General features: G+C 50.6%; 8 protein-coding genes across 8 annotated transcripts; 3 read left to right on the top strand and 5 right to left on the bottom strand.

The window, feature by feature from the left end:
* Positions 1–306: 306 nt before the first annotated feature.
* Positions 307–1,224, bottom strand: CNBE5340 (hypothetical protein; the record flags this gene model as incomplete). The annotated part of the gene is made up of 4 exons (XM_769965.1): positions 307–578; positions 625–832; positions 869–1,051; positions 1,096–1,224. 4 exons carry the CDS (start codon positions 1,222–1,224, stop codon positions 307–309), a joined length of 792 nt encoding a protein of 263 aa, XP_775058.1.
* A 1,783-nt stretch (positions 1,225–3,007) lies between these two features.
* Positions 3,008–4,956, bottom strand: CNBE5330 (hypothetical protein; the record flags this gene model as incomplete). Its single annotated transcript, XM_769964.1, has 7 exons — positions 3,008–3,429; positions 3,466–3,521; positions 3,559–3,888; positions 3,925–4,082; positions 4,119–4,280; positions 4,319–4,883; positions 4,919–4,956. 7 exons carry the CDS (start codon positions 4,954–4,956, stop codon positions 3,008–3,010), a joined length of 1,731 nt encoding a protein of 576 aa, XP_775057.1.
* A 477-nt stretch (positions 4,957–5,433) lies between these two features.
* On the top strand, positions 5,434–7,937 carry CNBE5320 (hypothetical protein; the record flags this gene model as incomplete). The annotated part of the gene is made up of 6 exons (XM_769963.1): positions 5,434–5,496; positions 5,534–5,723; positions 5,762–6,200; positions 6,256–6,511; positions 6,548–7,567; positions 7,629–7,937. The coding sequence occupies 6 exons, from the start codon at positions 5,434–5,436 to the stop codon at positions 7,935–7,937; spliced, it is 2,277 nt and encodes a 758-aa protein (XP_775056.1).
* A 2,256-nt stretch (positions 7,938–10,193) lies between these two features.
* Positions 10,194–12,577, top strand: CNBE5310 (hypothetical protein; the record flags this gene model as incomplete). The annotated part of the gene is made up of 7 exons (XM_769962.1): positions 10,194–10,232; positions 10,268–10,811; positions 10,847–10,914; positions 10,957–11,042; positions 11,083–11,307; positions 11,355–11,559; positions 11,594–12,577. 7 exons carry the CDS (start codon positions 10,194–10,196, stop codon positions 12,575–12,577), a joined length of 2,151 nt encoding a protein of 716 aa, XP_775055.1.
* A 531-nt stretch (positions 12,578–13,108) lies between these two features.
* On the bottom strand, positions 13,109–14,262 carry CNBE5300 (hypothetical protein; the record flags this gene model as incomplete). Its single annotated transcript, XM_769961.1, has 5 exons — positions 13,109–13,330; positions 13,369–13,481; positions 13,555–13,674; positions 13,747–13,826; positions 13,967–14,262. The coding sequence occupies 5 exons, from the start codon at positions 14,260–14,262 to the stop codon at positions 13,109–13,111; spliced, it is 831 nt and encodes a 276-aa protein (XP_775054.1).
* Positions 14,263–16,028: 1,766 nt separating this feature from the next.
* Positions 16,029–17,139, bottom strand: CNBE5290 (hypothetical protein; the record flags this gene model as incomplete). Its single annotated transcript, XM_769960.1, has 5 exons — positions 16,029–16,252; positions 16,338–16,389; positions 16,451–16,639; positions 16,700–16,982; positions 17,036–17,139. 5 exons carry the CDS (start codon positions 17,137–17,139, stop codon positions 16,029–16,031), a joined length of 852 nt encoding a protein of 283 aa, XP_775053.1.
* A 1,437-nt stretch (positions 17,140–18,576) lies between these two features.
* On the top strand, positions 18,577–20,266 carry CNBE5280 (hypothetical protein; the record flags this gene model as incomplete). Its single annotated transcript, XM_769959.1, has 4 exons — positions 18,577–18,649; positions 19,013–19,357; positions 19,408–19,747; positions 19,807–20,266. 4 exons carry the CDS (start codon positions 18,577–18,579, stop codon positions 20,264–20,266), a joined length of 1,218 nt encoding a protein of 405 aa, XP_775052.1.
* A 770-nt stretch (positions 20,267–21,036) lies between these two features.
* Positions 21,037–22,822, bottom strand: CNBE5270 (hypothetical protein; the record flags this gene model as incomplete). The annotated part of the gene is made up of 9 exons (XM_769958.1): positions 21,037–21,203; positions 21,265–21,344; positions 21,402–21,439; positions 21,493–21,923; positions 21,976–22,086; positions 22,134–22,269; positions 22,335–22,531; positions 22,587–22,679; positions 22,738–22,822. 9 exons carry the CDS (start codon positions 22,820–22,822, stop codon positions 21,037–21,039), a joined length of 1,338 nt encoding a protein of 445 aa, XP_775051.1.
* Between the last annotated feature and the right edge of the window lie 366 nt (positions 22,823–23,188).

The following is a 23,188-nucleotide window of genomic DNA, read 5'->3' as shown; positions in this document are numbered from 1 at the left end:
CGGATCTACGTTCATGTCTACATACAGCGGACTCAGTCTATCTTCCCCGTCTCCAACCCATCCTCGGTGATCCGTCCGTCCCGAATCCGTACGCAACAGGATAGCTCCTTCGACTGTTTATGTCATCTTTTCAAGATTTGCGTATGATAGCTCGCAAGAGCGTCCCTCTTATGCAATTTATTGTACAGTCATTTAATGCCCAGTCATGTTTCTGGCTTCTTCCATGGCCTCAGGCGTTGCATAGGATTCCTGCTGCAGTCAAACACCGCGTACACCGCTATGCAACATTTCGTCACGAAGACATTCCTAGCTTTCCATCGCCTGGGTGATCTTCGCATTCAGGGTCTCCCTTAACAACCAAGCGTCCACCCCGACCTGTATCATACCAATGCCTCTTGATGCCATCGCCTTTGGGCCACCCGTTGAAGGTCTGATGCGTCCACCCTGCCACTTGTTGGCTTTGCGTGCCAGTGATGAGATGTGTGAGATGGCCGCGGTGACTTCCTGAGCCGGATTGTCCGGAGTCAGGGGATATCCCATGGACAGACAGATATCGGTCTCTCCCGTCATAATGATATCTGTCGCTTCTTCAGCCCCGTGCCCCATGCGGAAATATGCACACACCTATTCCAGGAGTATTGATAATCGCTTCGGCATTCTCATAGCCTTGCTTCGTCTCGATCATAACGGCGACTAGGATCTCATTGTTGGCCTTTTCAAGGTATTCAGCATCAGAAGTCCAGCCGAAGGCATCCCTTGAGAATGTCGAGCCAAATCCCCTACATCCATTTGGGGGGAATCGAGCAGCCGACGCTATCGCCGCGGCTTCTTCCTGAATAATCAGCTCAGTAGCATTGTTGGGACATACCGGTGTGGAGACCATAGGGACAGCAATGCCGTGGGCTCCGGCGTCCAGTGCTCTTTTAATCATCCAAGGCTCCCCTGCCGGAATGCGAACGATCGGTGACACTCCGAAGGGAACGATCGCCTGGATAGCGGCTTGCATTTCAGTATCACTCATCGCGCCGTGTTCGAGGTCGACGAAAATATACTGATTAGGTTAGCAATCGTCTGCCACATGGTTGGCTTACTTACAGAGAGATTGGGTAGACTAGCCAGGATCCTAGCGTGAAGGGCACCTGGCAATACCATTGTCACGCCCAGTGCAGGTCGGCCTTCCGCCAAAGCTCGGCGCAAAGGAGAGCCATTAATGGACAGTGGCATGATATCACGATAAGGGAGCGATATGAAGGATATAAATTGGTCAAATTTATGTGGCCGAAAGCGATAAACTACACAAGTTATTTGACGCTATCAGACCATAACTTTACAGCAGAACCAAATGCGTCGGTAACCATTCTTAATGCGCGTGCAGTGATTTCCCTGAAGCCTGACTTCCCCGACGCTAGTTTCGGAGTTTATCATCCGATCCCTCCCTGCACTCTGCGACCATGTTTATCGACACTCTATTTTCCGCTTGTTTTCCGTACAATGCAATTCATATCCCGTGGAAAATAAGTGACGGCGAAGTTGGCGACTCATCAGCGGACTGGCCGATAATGCGGCTCCTCCAACGAGATCATTGGTCGATATATCCAACGGAACAACATAGATATGCAGATGACGAGACTGAGCCTCGAGCAGGTACCGGTCAGTGTGTTCTATCAACTGCAAATCAGGACATTGGGGTAGATGTCATTCCTTGTGTCTTGCGGATTTGGCCGAAACCGGCCTTTTCATTGGCGAATTGTCAACTGCATCATAGCAAAGGAACCTCTCTGTCACTTTCCAGAAGTCAAAACTCACAGCTGGACATATGAGCACCTAGATTGGTGGTCAGCTGGTTACCATGCCGCGGGGGCGAAACTATAAACTATGGCTTGATTGATCCAAAAAGAAGCTCGTTATACGAAAATCTGCCCAAAAGTAACGAACGAGGGTAGGAGGAAGATAAAAGGACGAAGAGAGGAAGATGGGGAAGTAGTTTTGGAGTGTCGAGGAGAGAGAGGGAGGAAAAAAGGAGAGCGGAAGAGAGGACGAGAGAGAGGACCTTGCGAAGAGGCGTAGGGAAAGAAGAGATACGAGCGCAGGATACAGGAAAGTGTGGTACAGATGAATCAACTCGTAAAGATATAAAAGGCGTAGCCATCAGAGTAGATAAAATGTATTGCACAAGCAGCTTAGCCTTCTCAAACTCTTCAGTCTGCCAGCCGCACCATCTACACTTAGCGCTTTAGTTCAATTGAATACAAACGACCGATGACACGAAAGTATAGTAATATGAGGTGCTTTCTGACCTCTACGAGGACAGTGGCGCCGCTACACCAAGCATAGAATCGCCTTGATGATGATAGAGGTCAGGTGGCAGTTTTCACCAACCTCGAGGACCCCAGGGGCGAGATCTATGGACGTGGATACACGTGCATGGGAAATGTAGAAAGGCCACAAGCTGAATTGTAGAGTTTGGATTGTAGAGTAGACCGGGTCGTATGTCATGCTATGCACCCCTGTGCAGTACTAATGCCAAAGTCCGATAGAAATAGCTAGAGTAGGCCGATCTGCATTGAGCCATGGTGAGAGCGCTGTCGTTTCGGGCCATTCATTGGGCCTCTTTTAGGCAGGAACGAAGGGTTAGCTGCCGGCAGCCCCCATCAAGCTGGATTCATAGTCAGCTAGCAGCAGGCGAGTGCATTTAGTTAACCGAGTCGCTATCACCAGACTGTAGGTCATGCACATACAAGGCATTGCTGACTTCGACACTTAGTCTCATGACCCTATCGAATTCCGCCAAACTGCATCCCGGCCAAGTTGGAGGAAGCGTGAAGGAGGGTGAAGGATCGCATCTCCGTCGCCGTCAATCATGATTGAGCGCTCACAGCAGCTTGCTGGCTTGAAGTCGCATTGAAGCGGCTCTTCCTGTTATATCATGAAGTCTATGCCAAAGTATACATCTCCAACTAATACCGATTTAAATGGCATCTAATGAAGAACCCACGCATCAACCTGCTCATGCCCCGAACGCCGCCTCGGACAACGCCCTCTCTGCCAGACTGCCCCTCGCTTCCCACTGTACTTGTGGCACGGTGATTGTTTGCGCCTTGCGACTTGCTACTCGGCCCCATCCACCTCCTCCTGGTGTTTGGATGAGCAACCTGTCGCCTGCGCCAAACTGCACCGTCGCTTTACCGCCAATGTTGACACGCCTTGTCTTGCCGTTAGCCGCTGTAGGCAGCTTGATCCATGTGTTGACACCTGTCTTGCCGTTGGCGCCCCCGGCGAGACCATATGGTGCTCGTGATCTCCTCTCGGAGAGCATAGACACTTGAATGGGCTGAAGGAACTCGAGGTCTCGGATGACACCGTTGCCGCCGTGGTACGCACCTTCTCCACCAGAGTTCGGGCGGTAACCAAACTGTCTGAGGATGACGGCTACGATATCAGCAGCGAAACAGCGAGGTGACTTACGGTAACGTCGCTCGAGAATCTCGGGGTCGGTGATACGAGTATTGGTCATATGGCAGCTACTTGTCAGCCGGGTCCTTGTCGATAGACACTCACTGAACGCCTGAAGTACCATCCCAATCCGGACCAGCTCCACTTCCTCCAGCAATGGTCTCGTAATAGCCCCAACCGCTCTTCACCTCACCAGTGATGAGGTCCTTTCCCCCAACGCCGAAAGATAAATTGTTGCAGCACCCCTGGCTGGCGGCGCAAGCGTTGAAAGCCTTGAGCACGACATCGGTGATACGCTGCGATGTGAGGACGTTTCCGGCGCAGACGGCAGCTTCGGGTGACGGGTTGAGAAGACTCTCGTCGGGGATGATGATGTTAAGAGGGACGAGGCAGCCAGCATTGAGAGGGATGTCTTGGTTTACCATTGCGCGCATGCTATTTGTCAGCCAAGGCCAAATAGCTCGGACTCACCAGTAGATGATGGCCGAGTGCACGACAGCGATCGGCGCGTTCAGATTGCCCCGGACTTCAGGGCCAGTGCCGGTGAAGTCAAAGACTGCCGAGCCCTTCTTCTCGTCAATGGTAACTTTGAGGCAGATGGGTGAACCGTCGTCCAGGTAGTCGACCGCCTGCATGTCAGCTTGTCTCGATGTAACAAAACTCACCACAAGCACATTGCTTTCCTGCGCTGCCTTACGCAGCATTTTCCGCACCGCCTGCTCTGCATTCTCCTGCACGAATCGCATGTATCCATGCACCACTTCGAGGCCATGTTCGCCGACTAGAGAATGAAGCAGTTGCGAGCCCTTGTGGTTTGCAGCGATTTGCTACGCTGTCAGCTGTGCACCAACACCAATCAACTCACAGCTTTGATATCGCTCTCGACATCGCGGTAGTTCCTGCATCCGCTGCACCCAGGGAACTTGGCTGGCTCCTCGACGAGCAGACGGTACAGCTCAGTAGCGTTGAATTTACCCCCTGAGACAAGCTTGAAAGACACAATCTCGGCACCTTCCTCGATAAGGGTAGTACTTGTCGCTGGCATCGAACCTCCGGTGATACCACCAATATCTGAGTGGTGTGCTCGTGAAGCTGTGAAGAAGATGATCTGGCCCTCCTTGCCCAGAGTCGGATCAAACACGGGAGTGATGACTGTCAAGTCGGGTAGATGGGACCCGCCTGCGATAGGCGAGTTGGCCAGCAGCACATCTCCGGACTTGAGGTCAGACTTCCAGTGTTGAAGCTGATACTTGACGGCGAAAGACATGGATCCCAGGTGAACAGGGATGAAAGGCGCATTCGCGACAAGATCACCAGTGTGACTGAAGAGTGCACAAGAGTAATCCAGACGCTCCTTAATGTTGGTTGAAATGGAGGTCTGCTGCAGCGAGCGTCCCATCGCCTCCGCGACGCTCATAAAGCGGTTCGCACTGACATCAGCGGAGTTGAAGTTGGTTTCACTCACAAGAGACTAAGCGTGATCGGGTCGTATGTGACGGTCATATTGGCTGATGTGACTATGGGTGGTTTCAACTATGATATGGCGGGAAATGGTTTTGTCAACGTTCCAAATTGAGAGGGTATAAGGCGATAGTGCCTCCCGCTAGCATCTTGTCTTTTGTTTCTTGATTCTTAGCCATTGCATCCTCGCCTTGCACGGTCTTCCATTTCATCAAGTTCTACGGAAGCATCCATTGCGGTCCAAAGTAGGAAGAGTGGGATAATCCGCGGAAATGAGGCGATGGAAGATGTCGGAAGTTAAGCGGTGGACTAGTCCGTTTATGTTCCGCTCGTAATCTCATTCTTCTTTGTCATATCATTGGCTCGTACACCGTTCACCATGCATTGTTTAACCGGAAACCAGTCCGTGTCAATGACTCAGTGGACATCAGATGCACTCGTGTTTAAGTAAAATAAAGCAAAGCCATCCGGTACGTTTGTATCGACATTCAACAACACACATCTTACCATCTACCCATCATGATCGGCGTCACCTTAACATCAACCGTCTCCGACCACTCCATCCGAATTGCCATTGACAGAGTAAGTCACCGACCGTTATGAGCTCAGCTGATGACAGGGTGGTACTTTCACCGACGTTCACGCGTCATGGCCTGGTCCCCATGGCCGTGAAGAGAGCATCACCAAACTCCTCTCCCAGGATCCTTCAAATTACAAAGACGCACCGACAGAGGGTATCAGAAGAGTGTTAGAGACCGTGCTGGGGAAGAAGGTCCCCCGGGGCAGTCCATTGCCAACGAACAAGATAGGTTAGTTCCCACTCGTTTCTTCTATGCTGACAACATAGACACTGTGCGTCTCAGCACCACCGTCGCTACCAACGCACTTCTCGAACGCCGCGGTTCGCCCCACGCTCTCCTTATCACCAAAGGTTTCAAAGATCTTCTCTCTATCGGCAACCAAGCTCGTCCACGCATCTTCGACCTGAACATTAAGAAGGCGTCATACCTTTATGGCGATGTCATTGAGGTCGACGAGCGAGTCACCCTCGTCGGATACACCTCTGATCCCCATGCCACTGAACATGCAGTCAAATTTTTAGAAAACGGCGAGGCGATTCAGTCCTACTCTGGAGAAGGGGTGCAGCATGGCGTCGAGGGCGTGAGGGGTATGAGCGGAGAGGCCGTGCAAGTGTTGCAAGCGCTAGACGAGGAAGCGGTGGAGAAGGATCTAAAAGCGCTGTTCGAGCAAGGGTACCGGTCGATTGCGGTCGTTTTGGCACATTCGTGAGCTTCCTTCAATTCATCGTTTTCCATTAGGCACTCGACTGAAGTGTCACAGGTTCACCTTCCCCGACCATGAGCTCGCTGTTGGTCGTATCGCGGAGAAAGTCGGCTTTCACCATATCTCCCTCTCCTCCCAACTTCTTCCTATGATTCGCATGGTCCCTCGAGGTGTCTCCACAACAGCCGATGCTTATCTCACTCCCATATTGGGCGAGTACCTGGATGGCTTCTATTCTGGCTTTGAGGGAGGGAAAAAAGGGAACTTGAACGTCGAGTTCATGGGCTCTGATGGTGGCTTGGTGGACTTGAAAGTGAGCTTTTCTATGTTGAGTAAGAGTTGACGAAAGAACTTTACCGGTCTCAAATCGATCTTGAGTGGACCAGCAGGCGGTGTTGTCGGCTATGCCCTCACCAGCTGGGACGAGAAGAAACTCGCGCCCGTTATTGGCTTCGACGTCGGCGGAACCTCGACCGATGTCTCTCGCTTCGACGGCAAGTACGAGATTGTCTACGAGACCACCACAGCGGGCATCTCAATCCAAAGCCCTCAACTCGACATCAACACCGTCGCAGCGGGTGGCGGTTCCTGTCTCACTTTCCGCAACGGCATGTTCCACGCTGGCCCTGAGTCTGCCGGTGCACACCCGGGTCCCGCTTGCTATCGTAAAGGCGGTCCCCTCGCACTCACGGATGCGAATCTCATCCTCGGTCGGCTGGTACCTCGTATTTTCCCACAATGTTTCGGGCCCAACGAGAACGAGCCCCTTGATCCGTCAGCTTCTCAAGCTTCATTCGAGAAGATGCAAAAGCAGATCGCTCAGGAGACCGGCGCGGAGATGTCGCTGGACGATATGATCTACGGATTCGTCACTATCGCGAACGAGATGATGGCTCGGCCAATCCGAACGCTTACCGAGGCTCGAGGTTTTGCGACTTCCAAGCACATTCTGGCGTCTTTCGGCGGTGCTGGTGGTCAACATGCATGCGAGATCGCCGAGAGCCTAGGTATCACCAGTATCCTGATACATCGCTACTCCTCCATCCTTTCAGCATATGGTCTCGCCCTCGCAGATCGAGTGTATGAAGAGCAGGAGCCATGCTCTGCCATCTACCATCCATCGTCGTTATACTTCACCGAGCGACTCGACAAGATCGGTAATCGCGTTTCCGAGGAGCTCGCACGACAAGGCTTCACCTCCGATCAAGTCAAGCTTGTGAGAATGCTGCACATGCGCTTCAATGGATCGGATACGGCACTTATGATCTCTGAGCCAGCAGATGGCGACTTCGAGCAGGAGTTTTACCGGGTGTACAAGCACGAATTTGGTTTCCTGCTCGAGAGCAAGGTTATTGTAGATGACTTCAAGGTGAGTCTCACGCGGTTCTAGTCAGGATGGAAGGCGATGGCTGACACTCGTCGCGATGCAGGTCAGAGGTATCGGCAAATCCCTCTCTCCTGCCGGTGAATCCGTGTTCTCAGAAATATCGAACCTCTCCACTCGCCGCGCTGGCAAGCCCACATCCAGACAAGAAGTCTTCGTTTCTCAACCTGGGTCGACCAAGGGTGAACGCATGGATACGCCGGTATACGAGTTGGACCAGCTCAACGTTGGAGACATCGTTGAGGGGCCAGCATTGGTCATCGACGCGACACAAACTATCTTTATTAACATCACTTGGAGCGGGACGGTCACTTCTAGGCATCTGCTCATCACTCGCCCAGCATCAGCGCAATGATGAGACTATTGTAAATTGTATAGATTTCTTCGCATGCAGTGGATTCTGGCAGGTTAAGAGCAATACTACATCTGAAGCAAGATGAGCGATTTCGAATTCCCATATCACTTGGCAGACATCAGTGCAGAATGCACCACAAAAGACCATCAATATCTTGCCCCAGATTACTCTGCCCCATGCCTTTGACCAAGCCCCAATAATGAACGAGCAGAGTTGAATGACCATGGATATCTGAATTGAAGCGCCCCTGTTCCTCGGCATGATCTCCTTCTTTTCTGTCCAGCTCACTTGTAATTGCGTACAGTACCCACTCGTAAGTCTTAGATCAAAATTAGCACCAACTGACACCGAGGAATGCCGAAGACGTTTGAATGGGTACTGTATATAGTTAGTGGAAGATAAGGCTGCCTTCGACGTCTATACTACCATCCAGACCTGTTAGACCTGTTCGATGAGGTTATGGTTGTGATAACCATCTGATTGCAAGCACCACGGTCTTGTCCCGCTCAGAAACAACTTTGACGGGATCTCAAATCAGCCTTCCATTGCAATTGACGTTTTGAATGGTAGGTCAATCGGAATGTGATGACCTCATCTCTGTGGCTTGTCGGGAGTCTGAGAGACAAATGCATCCTTCCCCCACGGGTCTAAGGGATTACTAGAAGAGGAAGCACTCTAGATAGAAGGTGCAATACAAATGTAGTCACTAGCTTAGGAAAGAATACGCTTGAATGCCGAGGAACAAGGCTACAATCCGCCCAAGACAGATTGATGAAGCTAGACGGGAGTCCGGGAAGGGTGCCTCTTCCATCCTTCCATCCACCTCAGCGACTGCTGGATGTATGAGCGGCACACATCTTACCAGCCGCCTTTATCTACCTTCACCAGCATGACGCTTGTAGCTCGCATCAATCTCATTCTCCGTCAATCCTTGGTAAAGCTCACTCCGCTTTGGGGATGGACCACGACTCGGTACGCGCTCGGGTAGCTCTACGGCATGGCTTGACCATGCATTCTTACGTGTTGGTCTCGTAAATGGTTTGTCAGTAGATCAGAATGGGAGTGTTTGCCGCCCTTCCCAGCGTTGTTGACTGCACAAGCTCGACTTAGTACCAGTATATATAGTCAAGTAGTCAGTATACGTACGTACTGTAGTACTGTTTGTAACTGTTACAATTATAGTGTAATTAAGCGCCGCGCTTAACCTTATTAATGTGGCCTCGAGTACTCTTCTAATTTTACCCCACGTCGGAGATGTTTTTAGTTTAATGAGGCCCCAATATGTATGCCAGGTCCATGCCGAACCAGCTGCGTGCCCCGAACCTGTCCACGTGAAAAATTCCCACAATTGTATCGAGACAACAACAAGTCTCTTCAGAACCCAATTCTTAACATTGCCTTCATTATTAATAACAACGCGAGACTTAACAATTTCCAACAGTAACCATCATAGTACCCGTTGATATTCCGGCGGGCGGGGTTTGTTCCCTCGTCCCTATCCGTACTATTGGTTCATCCGATCAGATAACTAAGATAATGTACGTATGCATGTAATGCCCTCCCCATGCTATAGGAGCTGACAGACAAGAGGCACTCTGAGACATGCATATGCATCACTGCTACTCTCCCATGCAGCTTGTTATAGAAGGCCACGTCATGCTCTCTTCCTACTACTGATATTATATACTTGTTGTTGTGCTGCTGGTCATGTGCCGAGTCATGCTCTTACTGTATATCATCTTCAATCCTCACCCCATCTTATTCCTCCAACTTTTGCCTTGGCTTTACTCTTGTTGTCAGTCTATCTTTCATTTCTTTCTCCAATCCTATCATGGATACTACGGATTCCACCGATGCTGCGGCTGGTCCAAGCAAAAGGAGAAGGGCCAATGTAGGAAAGGCTTGTCTCAATTGCCGGAAACGGTGAGTCTCGCTCTTATGTACATCAAAGTAACACTGTAGAAAAGCAAAATGCACTGGTCAGCCGCCGAGCTGCCAGACATGCCAGCTGTACAATGTACGTCATCTTCACTGTACGGAAGATCACATATCTTTCCATTGATGAACTGAGACTGCGTTATATAGGACGAGTGCAAGTGGGGTGAAGACGACGACGGACGGAAACCCGCTTCAAGACAGTTCGTCCAATCTTTGAAAAACCGTATCAAGAGCCTGGAAGCTGCATTGGAAGCGCGAGGGCAGCTTGTCCCATCTCCTGGGGACGAAGGACATGACGAAAGCGATAACGAAGAGGAGATGGTGGATAGGGTGTCACAGGCCATGTTGCATCTTCAGGTGGGTGACCTAATGCGAATCGGGCTGATACACAGATTGGAATGGATGGGGAGCAAGTGCATTACCACGGACCAACTTCTGCTTATGCGCATCTCTCGGTTGCCCCCATTCTTCGTGACGTACCATCGGGATTGATGGGAGGTCTATCCGATTTCCGACGCTTCCTCCCACCAATTAACATCTCTGCTCCCCAGCACGCCCTCGCCCTTGATCGATTCTTCCGCTTTTTTGCTTCTTGGGGCATGCGCACCGTCCCGAATCTATTCCATCGCGATCTCGCACTTGCCATTAACGCTCCTTCTAGCGCCCCTCCACCGCGTACTACCTACTACTCACCAATGCTGCACAACTGTATCCTCGCCATAGCCCTCATGTTCATGGATGACCAATACCTCCGCGATCCAGCGACAAGGAAATTATTGGCAGATGAGGCAGTCAAGTATATGGAGATTGAGTTACCCCGACCGACGCTCGCCACTGTGCAAGCTCTCGCACTCAGATCCAGCTACCACTCGACGTTGGGCGATCACACAGTTGGCTGGACCTATTTCGGTCTGGCAGAGAGAGCAGCGCAATCACGTGAGTATACTCGCCCTTGACATTGCTGATGACAGTGGGACTCAATGTGGACAGCTCGCCTCTCGTGAAGAACGGGCGGATGTCGGAGGCGGAGATGCTGCTGGTGAGTCGAGTCACGACTGGCAGGAGCTGACGATATCGATAGCGTAACAATACCTGGTGGACGATATTTATACAAGATCAATGCTGGTCGGTATATATTGGACGCCCCCACTCTATGCAAGATCACAAGTGAGTCTTTTGCCTACACGCTTCCCTGACTTTGCAACAGCACTCCACTACCTCTCGTTGATCCCTCACTCGACGCTGTGCCTTGGACGTGGACCGAGTTGTCGTCCGGCGAAACAACAACGCCTCCGCAGGATTGCATGCTCAGTTCGGCGTTTGTGGAAACGGCCAAGTTGTCACTCATCATGCAAAAGGTTATGACGACTCTGTACTCTCTCAGGTCGGATGCTTCCAGGCTACAAAGAGATGGCGCGATCTCCGAGTTAAGGTGAGCGGTAAATGTCGTCTGCCCCGGCAGGCACTGACACCTCATAGTCTCGCCCTCGATACATGGCGCGAGCAACTCCCTCCTAACCTGGTCCTCACAGGCCATTCGAACAGAAACGCCCTGCCCCATGTCATCATGCTCCAGCTCGCTTGGGAATGGCTCGTCATTCTTTGTTATCGCTCTTATTACCGCTTCAGTGTTCGCTCAGGCAGTCGTGCAGAGCCCGAGGGTATCTCAGCCGTGGCTGTCAAGGTGAGTTGTCGTAGCGGCGTACCCAGCTAACAAGCAGCGATGTGATCGGTCTGCGGCACGGATCAATTCTCTCTTACGAGCCTACCACAACCGTTTTAACCTCCGGTTCTCCCCGCCCACTCTGCTCAACGTTGCTTTTACAGCAGGCACCACTCACCTCCTCGCAGCAGTGCATCATCGGTCTATCAGGATCAGGGCGGAAGCGCTAGCAAGTGCGAACGAATGCGTGGAGCTATTGCGACTAGTGGCTGTCTCTTGGCCGGCAGCGAGGGATAAGGCGGATATCTTGGGAGGTTTGGTCACAGAATATCTACCTACGGAGACGATGTTGTCGCGACTCGACTTGTTATCCAGGTTGAATGGGACGACTGCGGGGACGACTGCGGCTCCAGCAGCTTCGACTCCAACATCTGACCCACTTTTCGACTTTTTCCAGCAACCGGCCACAGACATAGCACCACCCTCGCCGTCCCCTCTACAGCAGGTGCTGCCGTCCTCGAGCCCCGTTCAGTCGCCACAATTCCAATCAATCCCGTTCCTTCCGCCACTGACGCAGGCTGACTACCAAGTTCAACCCGTCCCCACCCTCTCGTCATCACTGTCCATGTCTGGCATGTCTCAGCAGCCTGCCCCCGCCTGGATGTCACAATCACCGACTGTGGATAACCCCCTCATCCCTACTGAAATACCGATGTTCGACCAGAATTTATTTTCGGGTATTCCGCGGGAAGACGCCGAGTCTTTCCTCCGAGCCCTCCTTGCGCACATCACCCTTCCACCAGCACAAGCGGGCTCGCTTCCTACTGCTCCTCATCAGGCTACAGCTCCAGGCTCGTTCTTCTCCCAGATATACCCCAACAACGCAGCGTACGGCCAGTCGCCACCGAATGCGTGGCCCATACCGTGCGACACCTCGGGGTCTGCAGTTGCTGATACAACCATAGGTCACATGCAGACGCCAGCTGCGCCAGACTTAGCTGATGATCAGGAGTGGGCGAATTTTTTTGGGGCTGGGTAGGTCGATGTGCAGGACATGGCGGAAGTCGACAGACTCGATCATGTTGTTTGTATATTGACTAGCTGTAAGAGAAGGAGATACAAGGATGAGAGGAGGATAAGGGAGAAGAAGAGAGGAAGACAGGAAAGTAGTTTTGAGGTATCGATGAAGAGAGAGCGGGGGCAGAAGAAGAGAGGCGGGCGGGGAGGGTCGCAGGGAAGCGTCAGGGAAGAGGGAAGACAAAGAGGAGGTTGGAGGGAAATTGTTGGAAAGATGAGTCAGCTCGTAGAACTTGGAAGATATAAAAGGCGTATCCCTTTGGTAGATAGAATGTATTCCGCAACCGCGTAAGACTTCTCAAACTCCTCAGCCCATACATCCAAACGTCTAAACGTCTGAACCATGCGCTCCTACTGTAGGCAAATGACCGAGAACAAGAAACTAAAGTAGCATCAAATACTTTCCATCCTCCGTGAAGATAGTGGCGCAGCTACACTAGCATCTATAATATGAATAATAAAAGGCGCTGTACCATTACTACTTTGACAATGGCTACTCCAAAATATCTTTGATCTCCTTGTCCAGGCAAAGCATCTTCCCAGGCCCATGGCCGATCGAGAACCCGATGAGCTCAGGACTGGACATTACTACCACCTGAGGGGTCACTCCACATCCCCAAAAGACCGGTACTTCGCCTTCCCTTAACACCGGTGCCTCTCCGAATTCGGGATTGAGAAGATCCGCAATGCCTAACTGGGCCACTGCGTCCGGGCCCTGAAATAATTAGCGGTGCCAGGGGAAGGGACACTCACCCATGCAACGGGCTCGCCGTGTGTATGGATGTATGGACGGGTCACTGCTCTGACTGCATCTACCTTTTCGGGCTTGTATGGCCTCATCGAAACGACCATAGTGCCGGAGAAGACTGCGATATCAACTTCTGTCAGCACAGGTAGGTAAATTTGGAGTTAAAAACCGAAGAACGACAGCGCACTTACTGCCTGAGGGGCAGAGAGGGATGTTGGTCCTGTACATGGGCACATTACGCTCGAGTTCCTGGTGTCGCGGAGTGAGACCAGCGTCGACCAACGCTTGTTCGAAAGTGAACGAGCAGCCAACTATGCGTGATACTCTGGTCAATGGACCTTTCTATCGGCTCTTCTTCATAATCTATCATTGACACCACTCACTCAAAAACGCTACGCTGTCCTCGGCCCACCACTCTTTGCAATCCCGCACGTCTTTAGCGTACAGCTTCCCGTCTTTGTAACTGCGCGGGTGAGTCAAATGATCAGATTTTGTTTCTCAATCCAAACGACTCGACGTCGCTCGTGCGCAGAGCCTGCCCACGCCCAGATCCGGCGCGGAAGAGGAGCAATTACTAGCCCCCTGATGCTCACTCATACTCACATGTTGTACCCCGGCGCATCGGTTCGCACGTCCACATCCTCTGCCACGTCCCTCGAGAGCCCCGTATTTCCGGGTGCCAGGCTTTCCGCAATAAGCGGACAGCTGACGGGGTTCCGCTTGCACAAACCTCTAAAGTCATCGGCGAAGCGAGAGGGGATGACAAGGAGGTTCGTCTGAATCTGACTAGGACAGTGGCCGGACGTAGGACCGCGGAAGCTGCCGGAACGGCAGGCTAGACGGACTTCTTTCCCAGTAGAGAATCGGTGAGGCGCTGGCTCGTCAACCTTCACTGGCATGGTGACGGTGCTTGCGGCAAAGAGAAAGTGAAATCGAAGACGAGGAAAAGGCCATATTGTCTCCTCCTGCTTATGCAGCGATATTTATCATATTCAGCCAGATGCGTGTGAACTACGCGCAAATAATCAGCAATTGTTTTGACCGGAATTCAAACGGAGCAACTCCCCCAGAATTCGCAATGGCCGCTTGTGGATCCAGCCACTTCGGCACCGTGGCGCTCGATGGTCGACTGATGCCTCTCCTATGTTCTCCACTCAAAGCTGTCAGTTTCTAATAAATCGGTCTTTCAATGATTTCGTGGATCGCTACAATCCCTATCGCCTGAATTATCGGAGGTGTATTGATGGACCTTGTTTTGAACGCCGCTCATTTCCGCAGTTAGATAGTTCCGCCTTTATAACGTGTTCCAATCCTGAAATGCTATGTCACTTTGATCAAAAGTTCTGTGCCGATTCATTGCTGGGGTTTAAACTCTGTCAGACTACATGTTTTCGTAAAGAGCAGTTTAAGTCCATTAGAGCGCCCAGCGCTCCAGAAATCCGATACAGCGGAGTCATGCCTTACCGTCCGCTATATTGGCATACAGTAGCCTTACGGCCGATTGCCGTCAGATTATAACCGTCGTTGTTCACGTGGCGTCGTCCCAAGAACGATACGATTTGCAGACCACTATCAGTGGTTTTGGTGTCAGCTTAAGTAGTGCCGCGGAAGGGCTTTGAAATTCTGAGGTATGCAGAAGTCGTCGAGGTGGTTGTAGCGGTACCACTGTCCTCGTAGAGGCCGGAAAGTACCTTAAGCTACAATAGTTTCGTTGTTCTCGGTTGTTTGTACTTAGTCGAACTAGAAGCTCTGAGTGTAGACGATGTGGCCTTGTAGACTGAAGGATTCGAGAAGACTAGGCTGCTTGGGGCAATGCATTTATCTACTCTAAGACTACGCCTTTTATGTCTTCGTCAGCTCTACGAGCTGACTCAGCTTTCCCACACTTCCCTGTCTCCTCCACTCGTACATCTCTCTCTCTTCCCTAACGCCTCCTCGCACGGTCCTCCTTCTCTTCCTCTCGTCTTCTACTTCTTCTTCTCCCTACCCTCGTTCCTTACAGTGGTCGAGGTGATCTCAGCTGGAGATGCCGTGCGCAAAGGCCTGTTTGGCGTCGGAAGGTCACGCCAAGGCCTTGAGAATGCTCGATTACATTATCGTAGGCAATGCTGACCTTTTGGGGACCTGCTGATTCACCTTCGGGAAGACCTCACCAGCTGCACGAAGGCCTCCCAAAACCGTGTTGTAGACCTGGCCAACGGCTCTGAAGCCAATCCTTACCCCTTACTCCAGGAGACGGCAGGGCATAACCTGACCTTCACATTCATATGAATGTACCATAAACCCCACTCCGGGCTCAGGTATAGTTCTAGTGTGTAAGTAGTCCTAACAGCCGGAGAAGAGGACCAAGGGCATGATTCCGGATCCGGATTTGGGCCTTGGAAGTGGGTAGGAGAGAAATGACGAGTATGATTCCCGATTCGATTAGGATTCGGGTTTGGTTGGAACTAATTTGGCAATCTTTACATGTATTCTCTTTCATCCTCGTTCCTTACAAAGAGACAGTAAGCACTAATGCCTGCATATTCGTTCTTCGCTTTCTACTTTTTAATCTAATCTATTTGACAAGGATCTTTATCACTTATCACTAGCCACTTCCCAATCTATTGTCCAGCAGTCCCCACCAACATGGCAGTCGTGGTCGGCCCTTCCTTCCTCACCTTATCTACCCACCCCTGCACCACCCTACTCTTCTCCCATGGCATTCTCTCACTGTCAATCTTTCCATCCCTAATACACCTCGCAACCTCATCTGCTTCGTATGGCATCCCATTGTTCCCGTCGCGGAGAGGGTGACGGTGAGTGGTGGAAGAGATGGTGGTTCCTTGGGGTCAGGGAAGCGAGAGGGACGAGGTTGGATGTAGAATGTGTCGGGTTGGTAAGGGGAGTCTACATAGGAAGAAAGAGGGAAAGGGAAGGATAAGTTAGCGCGAGGGAAGGGGAGAGAAATGAGGGTGGGGGAGAGTGAACGTACAGGCAACAACCAAATCCCCTTCCTCACACTGCAAAACCGCAGTCGAATCCTTCTGTACCGCATTATCCAGATCGGTCATCAACACTTGACGAAGCCCTTTCTACTCCACCAACGCCTCGAGTTGATGCCCAGTTCAGAACGAGGATAAACTGTTTAATGAGTGAAGAGTATCTCGGGGTCCTTCTTATCGGTGTTGAGAGGGTGGCGGTGGAGGAGGAGCATGGCCCATAGAGAGGGGTAGGCGGACACGTCGAGGAGCGAGCCACCGCCGAGAGCTGGGTTGGCCATACGGCCAGAGTCGGCTGAAATGGTGTCAAGTCAGCAAGGATTATGGGCTGTTGGACAGGGACAAGGGAACGCACCGTCCAAGTTCCAATCCATGGAGAAACCGGCAGAAAAACTGCACCTGGACATGTGGAATCCATCAGTTCTGCTCTCACCGTCTTTGGAAGTTGAGTAAAAGGCGTAATGTGGGCGTCAAGCACTGCCTTTAGCGCGGCATTGTTGATATCAGTATAACCTTCAGGTGGTTCCGAGGCTTGAGATGCTTCATAGATGGACCCACTTCCTGCTGGTGACGGGCGTCGTTCATTATGGGCACATGATGGAGAGGAATGGTTAGCAAAGAAGAATGAACAGATAGATCTGCATGAGAAACATATGATAAGGTTGGAGAGAGTGGATGAGATCCCACAGACGATTCTCCAGGGGAGGGAGGTGCTTCAGGAGTCGAATGACACTCAAGTTGTACCTCAAACTGCTCACCTATAGATTCAGGTGACGTTGGCAGTCTTTTTTCCATGTTTCGGTTGTGGTCGACCTTTCATAGATGCTTTGCTTCGCGATGAAGATGCCATGGCGGCCAGAGAAAGAGTATTTGAATCGAAGGAAGCGGTGTGGTGGAGAGTAGAGTCCTTGAAATTGAACAGCATTAGCTGCGCTCGATAAAAAGATGATTAATAAAGAATGGACTCAGAAAAACGAGCTGGCACCAGCCCCAACTGAACACTAACCAAGTGGAAAGCCTCCCCGGCAAGTAGTAAAGCGCAGCGTTACGACAGGTATGAGACAAGACAGCGCTCCACGTTTGGTGGAGTCGGTGATGTTGGACGTTGGAAATAGATCGAAATGTCAAATGCTGGGAAATATATGCAGACATGGGGCCTAGAACAATCACCATCAGATACGTGAATAACACAGCGAAGTTTGATAAAGACTTACGATGCCTACGCTATTCAGTCCCCAATGGTGAGATCCATTAAGCTTGAAAGTGAGTCACTAGCGACGTCGTAATAGATAAGGAGGGACGGAAACTGACTACAAACTGTGTAAGGTTAATAGTAGCTATAATTGATTACTTGCAGATTGGGAACGAAGTTAGTCTTCACACGATGACAAGAAAGGGGTAGGAAATTAACCGTGAGTGCCATGTCAAGCAGCTTAATTTCAGACAACCGACCCCGTAATTAACGCACCAGTTAACCGTCCTTCACACCCAGATTTACTTCCGCTCATCTGGTCCGCTCATCTGGTCCAGTTAAGATTATTAAGCAATCAGCCCAGTTATTAAAAACACGGACATGTATCGAATTCCTTGACATCATGCGTTCGCCAAGCCTGTTACTTCATCTTTGTTCCTCTAGATATATGGGTATCACAGACACGTTTATATCTCATTCCACAAGTCGTGCCCAGCGTATATCTTGGTATGAAAATGCTCCTGAGATGCATACCCATCTAATGGTACCTGTGCCCAAGCATAAATGTATCTCCCTCCTTCCCCCCCAAAGGCTTTTCTGACCCCTAAGCGTTTGACTCGTTCATTTTATCGGTTGAATCGGAGTACCATAAAGTTCTCCTTCCAGTAAAACTGATTACTCCTACCTCACTGATTACACCTACCTCATAATTACCCCTAGTTAGAATCAGCGAAAATCAGCAAATGCCGTTATATGTCATACATCTTCCATCCTTTGTCTTCAGGCCACTCGCGCTCGTCTTTCCATTGACGTCACACTTCCCAGATACCGTCATTTTTTTGCGCGTTCGGCGACCGCTGAAAACATCGGAAAGTAAAATGATTAAGCTTGTAAAATGATTCAGCACCCGATTCTACCGCCTGGCACCCAATATGTCTACTTGAGGACGACTCAATCCCCCACCCCCCACTTCCACGAAGTTTCCAAACGCCGGCATGCCGGGTTACGGCACGTACCATTGTCTAGACCCCCTCTCCGCCATGCGCCGAATTCTCACAGTGAAAAACTATGAAGGAAACTATCCAGGTTCGAGTCGCGCCGCCTGCAAGCCGGGTATGTATATGATTTTACAGAGCTTAATAGGGCTTATAGTGTCATAAGCTAATGCTCTCCCGGCTGTTAGATCGGATCAAAAATATTCATGCGCTATTTATATACATCAGCGGCGATTACCCTCCGTCCTGCCCGTCTGTCACATACAAAAAATTTCCACCACAGCGCTTATCGGGCACCATGCTTTTGATTCTCTCCCCCAGCTGTTAGGGTGATGCACGGGTACGTCAGCCGTTATTTAGCGTTCGTGAGTAGTTTGCAATTCGTTCTCGATTCTACATCGCAAAAAAGGACAATGACGTCGCCGGCTCGCACTGTATCAAAGGTGACATGAATAGCTAAAGCGAAAAGAATGGAAAAAAGCCTTACCATCTTGCCCCCTTTGCTTCCCCATTATTTCCGCCGCCCGGTTCCTCTTCATCTTCGTCCCGTCGCTGCAACCCCTCGTTTTCCCATTTTTTCCCGACTTCGAGACCCCACTGTCTGGCTCCGTGTCTTCTCAATCTAAAGTCGTCCCTGCCGCATGGTCAGTACGTCGAACAACGAGAAGGCGAGAAAACCCACATCTCGCCGCCATCGCTACGAACGCTTTCTTCTACGAGATGATTATCGGGGACGGCTTCCCCGATGGATCTCGCGTTTCACAGGCTACCGTCAGCCCGGCGATGAGCCGCCTTATGATCCTCTACCGTTCCCGCCTTTTAACTGGTTGGTCAAGATTCCTTTGAGGGTCGAGGTATGGATATTCGCTTGGATAGGCTGCTTTGGAGGGATCCTCCTCATTGAAGCCATCATGTGCACCAACACAGCTTTTCGCAATGTGTACTCCTCCCCTATCATCATCACTTCCTTCGGCGCATCGGCCGTCCTTCTTTTCGGTGCAATCGAGTCACCGCTTGCTCAACCTCGCAATTTCATTGGCGGACACTTCGTTTCGGCTCTGGTTGGGACGGCTATCACCAGGCTCTGGGTCCTCAACCCACGTTACCAAGATTATCTGGATAATACAGGCTTTCATGGCAACACTTTTGTGAATGGGGGACTGTGCATGGCAACCGCGGCCTTGGCGATGCTGATCTCAGGAATGGTCCATCCACCGTCAGTGCAGCACCTATCAGATTTCCAAAATGCGCAGGCGCTTATGACCTAAGCCTCAGGTCCGGGGCCACTGCACTCAATGCTGCAGTCCAAACCTCGGTCGTTTCCTTGTCTTGGCGGTACCTACCTGTCGTTCTCGCCTCCGCCCTCATCATGCAAGGATGGGCCCTCATCATCAACAATCTGGGCCGCCGGCGGTATCCGATCTATTGGTGGTCACCAAAGCAGGTATTCGTCCGACCCGAGGTCTTAGAACACGAGAACGACGAAGAAACAGCGCTACGAACGCTTCAAGAAGGCCCTCTTCGTAGTGCGGAGGATGCGGGAAGGACCAGGGAGACGTTGTTGGAGGCTAGAATGCAAGGAGAGGGAGCAGGCGGCGCGGATTTTATGCAGGATCCATCCGGACAAAATAATATTCCCATGGGGGCCGTCGAGAGTCCGGAAATTGGTGTTCCAGAGCCGCGATTAAAACCGATGACTGAAGGCGACCGACGTCGAGCAGAAGGCTTTGATTAATGCGCTTTCCTGTAGCGCCTTTGTGGAATCGCTCACCATTAGGAGTGCTCACAGCGCGATTTTTTCCAGAAATCGTCTACTTTTTCGCTTAATTAACTATCATTTTTCATCAATTTATTTATTTAATAATCTTAATTACAAAAAATTCGATAGAAAAAAATCGACCTCCCGATCGATTTTTCTATCGATTTTTGTCTGATGTCATACATGGAACTTCTTGTGTCTTTCTGGAGATTTAAGCCTCCGCTACTGGGCGGTATAACTTGTGGACGGAAACTTATCTAACTCCGAGGCCCAGAAACTGGTTTGAAATTCTAACTTCACCTGGGACTCCACTTGGGTCACTCACAGCTAAATCGTCGATTTTTCTAAAAATCGGTTAAAAAGAAACTGCGCTGTAAGTACCCCTGTTAGCCGACTAGAGATCGACATGATCGCCACTGTCGAATGAGTTCGTCTGGATATACGATACGATACTCAGATAACTGTGAATTCATGAATCTATATCCTATTGCCTCCATACATGAACGTTCATACCCTTCACACCGCCCAAGCCGTACTGCTTCCCAGCTGCATGGACTTATGCGCTAACGTTGTGCACTTCCATGTCGCACTGTGCCACTCCTTTCATGGTCAAAGTTGAACGCAATAAGCAATCTTATGGATTCTGACCGTCGCTCTTTCGACTAAGGCCCTTCTTCTAATGCCAAAGCACCTATGAAGTTGCGATCCTCCCCTCATTCCACTGATTTCCCCACCATTGACATTTTCTACCAGGTAGCCGCCCGCCTGAAATCCACTCCTGCATACCGAACAGGATGGCCACGCTCTTTGAGAAGTCGCTCAATTTGGAGCAAGCGATTATATTTGGCCAACCTCTCGCCTCGGCAAGGCGCCCCAGACTTGATATGTCCAGTTTGCAGACCTACTACGATATCTACATCAATGAGCAGGGAGATGTCCTTAGCGCTTGCGACCTCTTGTTAAAAGTCACTCACCACCAATGAAATCGTCAATGGTCTCACCACTACGATGAGATACAAAAACAGACCAACCATAGCTATAAGCGGTCTGGGCACTACAGTTTTATCAATGATGTGAGCCAAGAACACTCTTTTGACGCATCTTCACTCACGCTTCAATCGCTTCGCTAATAGTACCGCATTGGTTGATCTGGCGAAGGAAGACATTTCAATGATTGTCCTACGGCTGGCATGAATACTCACCTTTAGAAGAAGGCCATCACACGCTGATGCTTTCTTGGCCATTTTTACCCTGCTGACTTGAGTGCACAGAAGGTCGTCTCCTACCACCTCAATCCTTCCATTAATCTTTTCCATAAACTTTGTCCAGCTATCCCAATCATCTTCGGCAAACGGGTCTTCCAGAAGTATCAATGGATATTTCGAGATAAGATCATTGTACAGACTTGCCATCTGGTCTGGAGATAGGCATCGATGGGTTTCAAGTTGATCGGTAGACTTGAAGTCCAGGTCGTACACACCGTCTTTAAAGAACTCTGAGGAGGCGGGGTCAATGGCAAAATGAACATTGTTCGAGTGGCCAGCTTTGGCGCTTGCCTCCACCAAGAGGTCCAGAGCTTGATCAATCGAATCAACCGGCGGAGCAAAGCCTCCCTCGTCACCGATACCAGTTCCTTCGGGGCCATTCAGCACAATTCGGCAATAATGCATTACACATGATCTCACCTGCGAGGCCAAATTTCTCAGTGATTACCGATTTCAACGAATGGTAACATTCCGTCACAATACGCATCGCCTCCTCAAACGAAGTAGCCCCCGTTGGAAGTACCATGAACTCTTTTGGCAAGTTAATTCAGATAACTCGAGCAGAACTCCGGACTCACCTTGAGGAGCAAGCTGATTTCCTGCATGTACACCACCATTGAGCTGATTGGTGCAAGGAACAGGCAGTACGTAAGGTTTAGCTTTGTCACGTTGAGGGAAGGTTAAGTCCGCCAAATGTTCAAATAGTTCCAAGCCCTTAGGGGGGAATCATTAATTAAAAGGCTCTGACCGCAGTGACAACAGTGATAATATTTGCTCACCTTTTCAGCAGCGCCTGCTCGTGCAGCAGCCATGGAAATGCCTAGAATTGCATTGGCGCCGTATTTGCTCTTGTTGTCGGTACCGTCAAGCTGTATCAGCAACTGGTCGATTTTAGCCTGCTCGGAAGCCTTGATGCCGGATTGAATTAAAGCCGGCCCCAAGACCTCGTTTACGGCTTTGACGGCTTTCGAGACGCCTTTACGTATACTCAAGTTAGCATTGCTCGTCAGATTACCAGCGGAAATACGCACCTTTGCCGCCATAAGCATCTCCTTTATCACGGAGCTCAACTGCTTCGTGACTTCCGGTCGAAGCGCCTGAGGGAACTCCGGCTACGAATCGACCTAGGAAATGACAGGGAACATCAGCGACTGTCCATGAATTCAGTGGGTGGTAACGTACCTTGAAGAGTTTCAACTACTACCTCAACTGTTGGGTTGCCTCGAGAATCGAAGATCTGAGAAGCTCTGACAGATTGAAAAGACATTTTCGCAAGGTGATAAAGGAAGAAACGGGAGAAGGAAGGGTGGTTTCCGTTTATTTATAGTAATGCACATGCTTCATGGTCAGAGCTGCTGCCATGCAGGAAATGGAGATAGATACTTGCGTAGGCACACCTCAAATGGATCGTACATCTGACGTCATGACAGTGCAACTCTTGTCACCCTGCCAGCTGGCACATCGGAAGTTTGCGTATAGTGGAGGTTCCTGATCGGGTACGGGGCCAGCCCAGGACGATGACTGCTGCTGGAGCTAAAGTTGATCAGCCATGGGTCACGTTTCTTTCAGTCCGTGAAATGGAATGTGACGTTCAAGGTCGTCGACATACAGCTCAAAACTGAATGAAGAAAAA

The sequence above is a fragment of the Cryptococcus neoformans genome, chromosome 5 (genome assembly GCF_000149385.1).
Source record: "Cryptococcus neoformans var. neoformans B-3501A chromosome 5, whole genome shotgun sequence".
In the NCBI taxonomy this organism is placed as follows: Eukaryota; Fungi; Basidiomycota; class Tremellomycetes; order Tremellales; family Cryptococcaceae; genus Cryptococcus; species Cryptococcus deneoformans.
The sequence above is the reverse complement of the archived record's forward strand: the minus strand, read 5'-3'. Positions and strand labels throughout refer to the sequence as shown.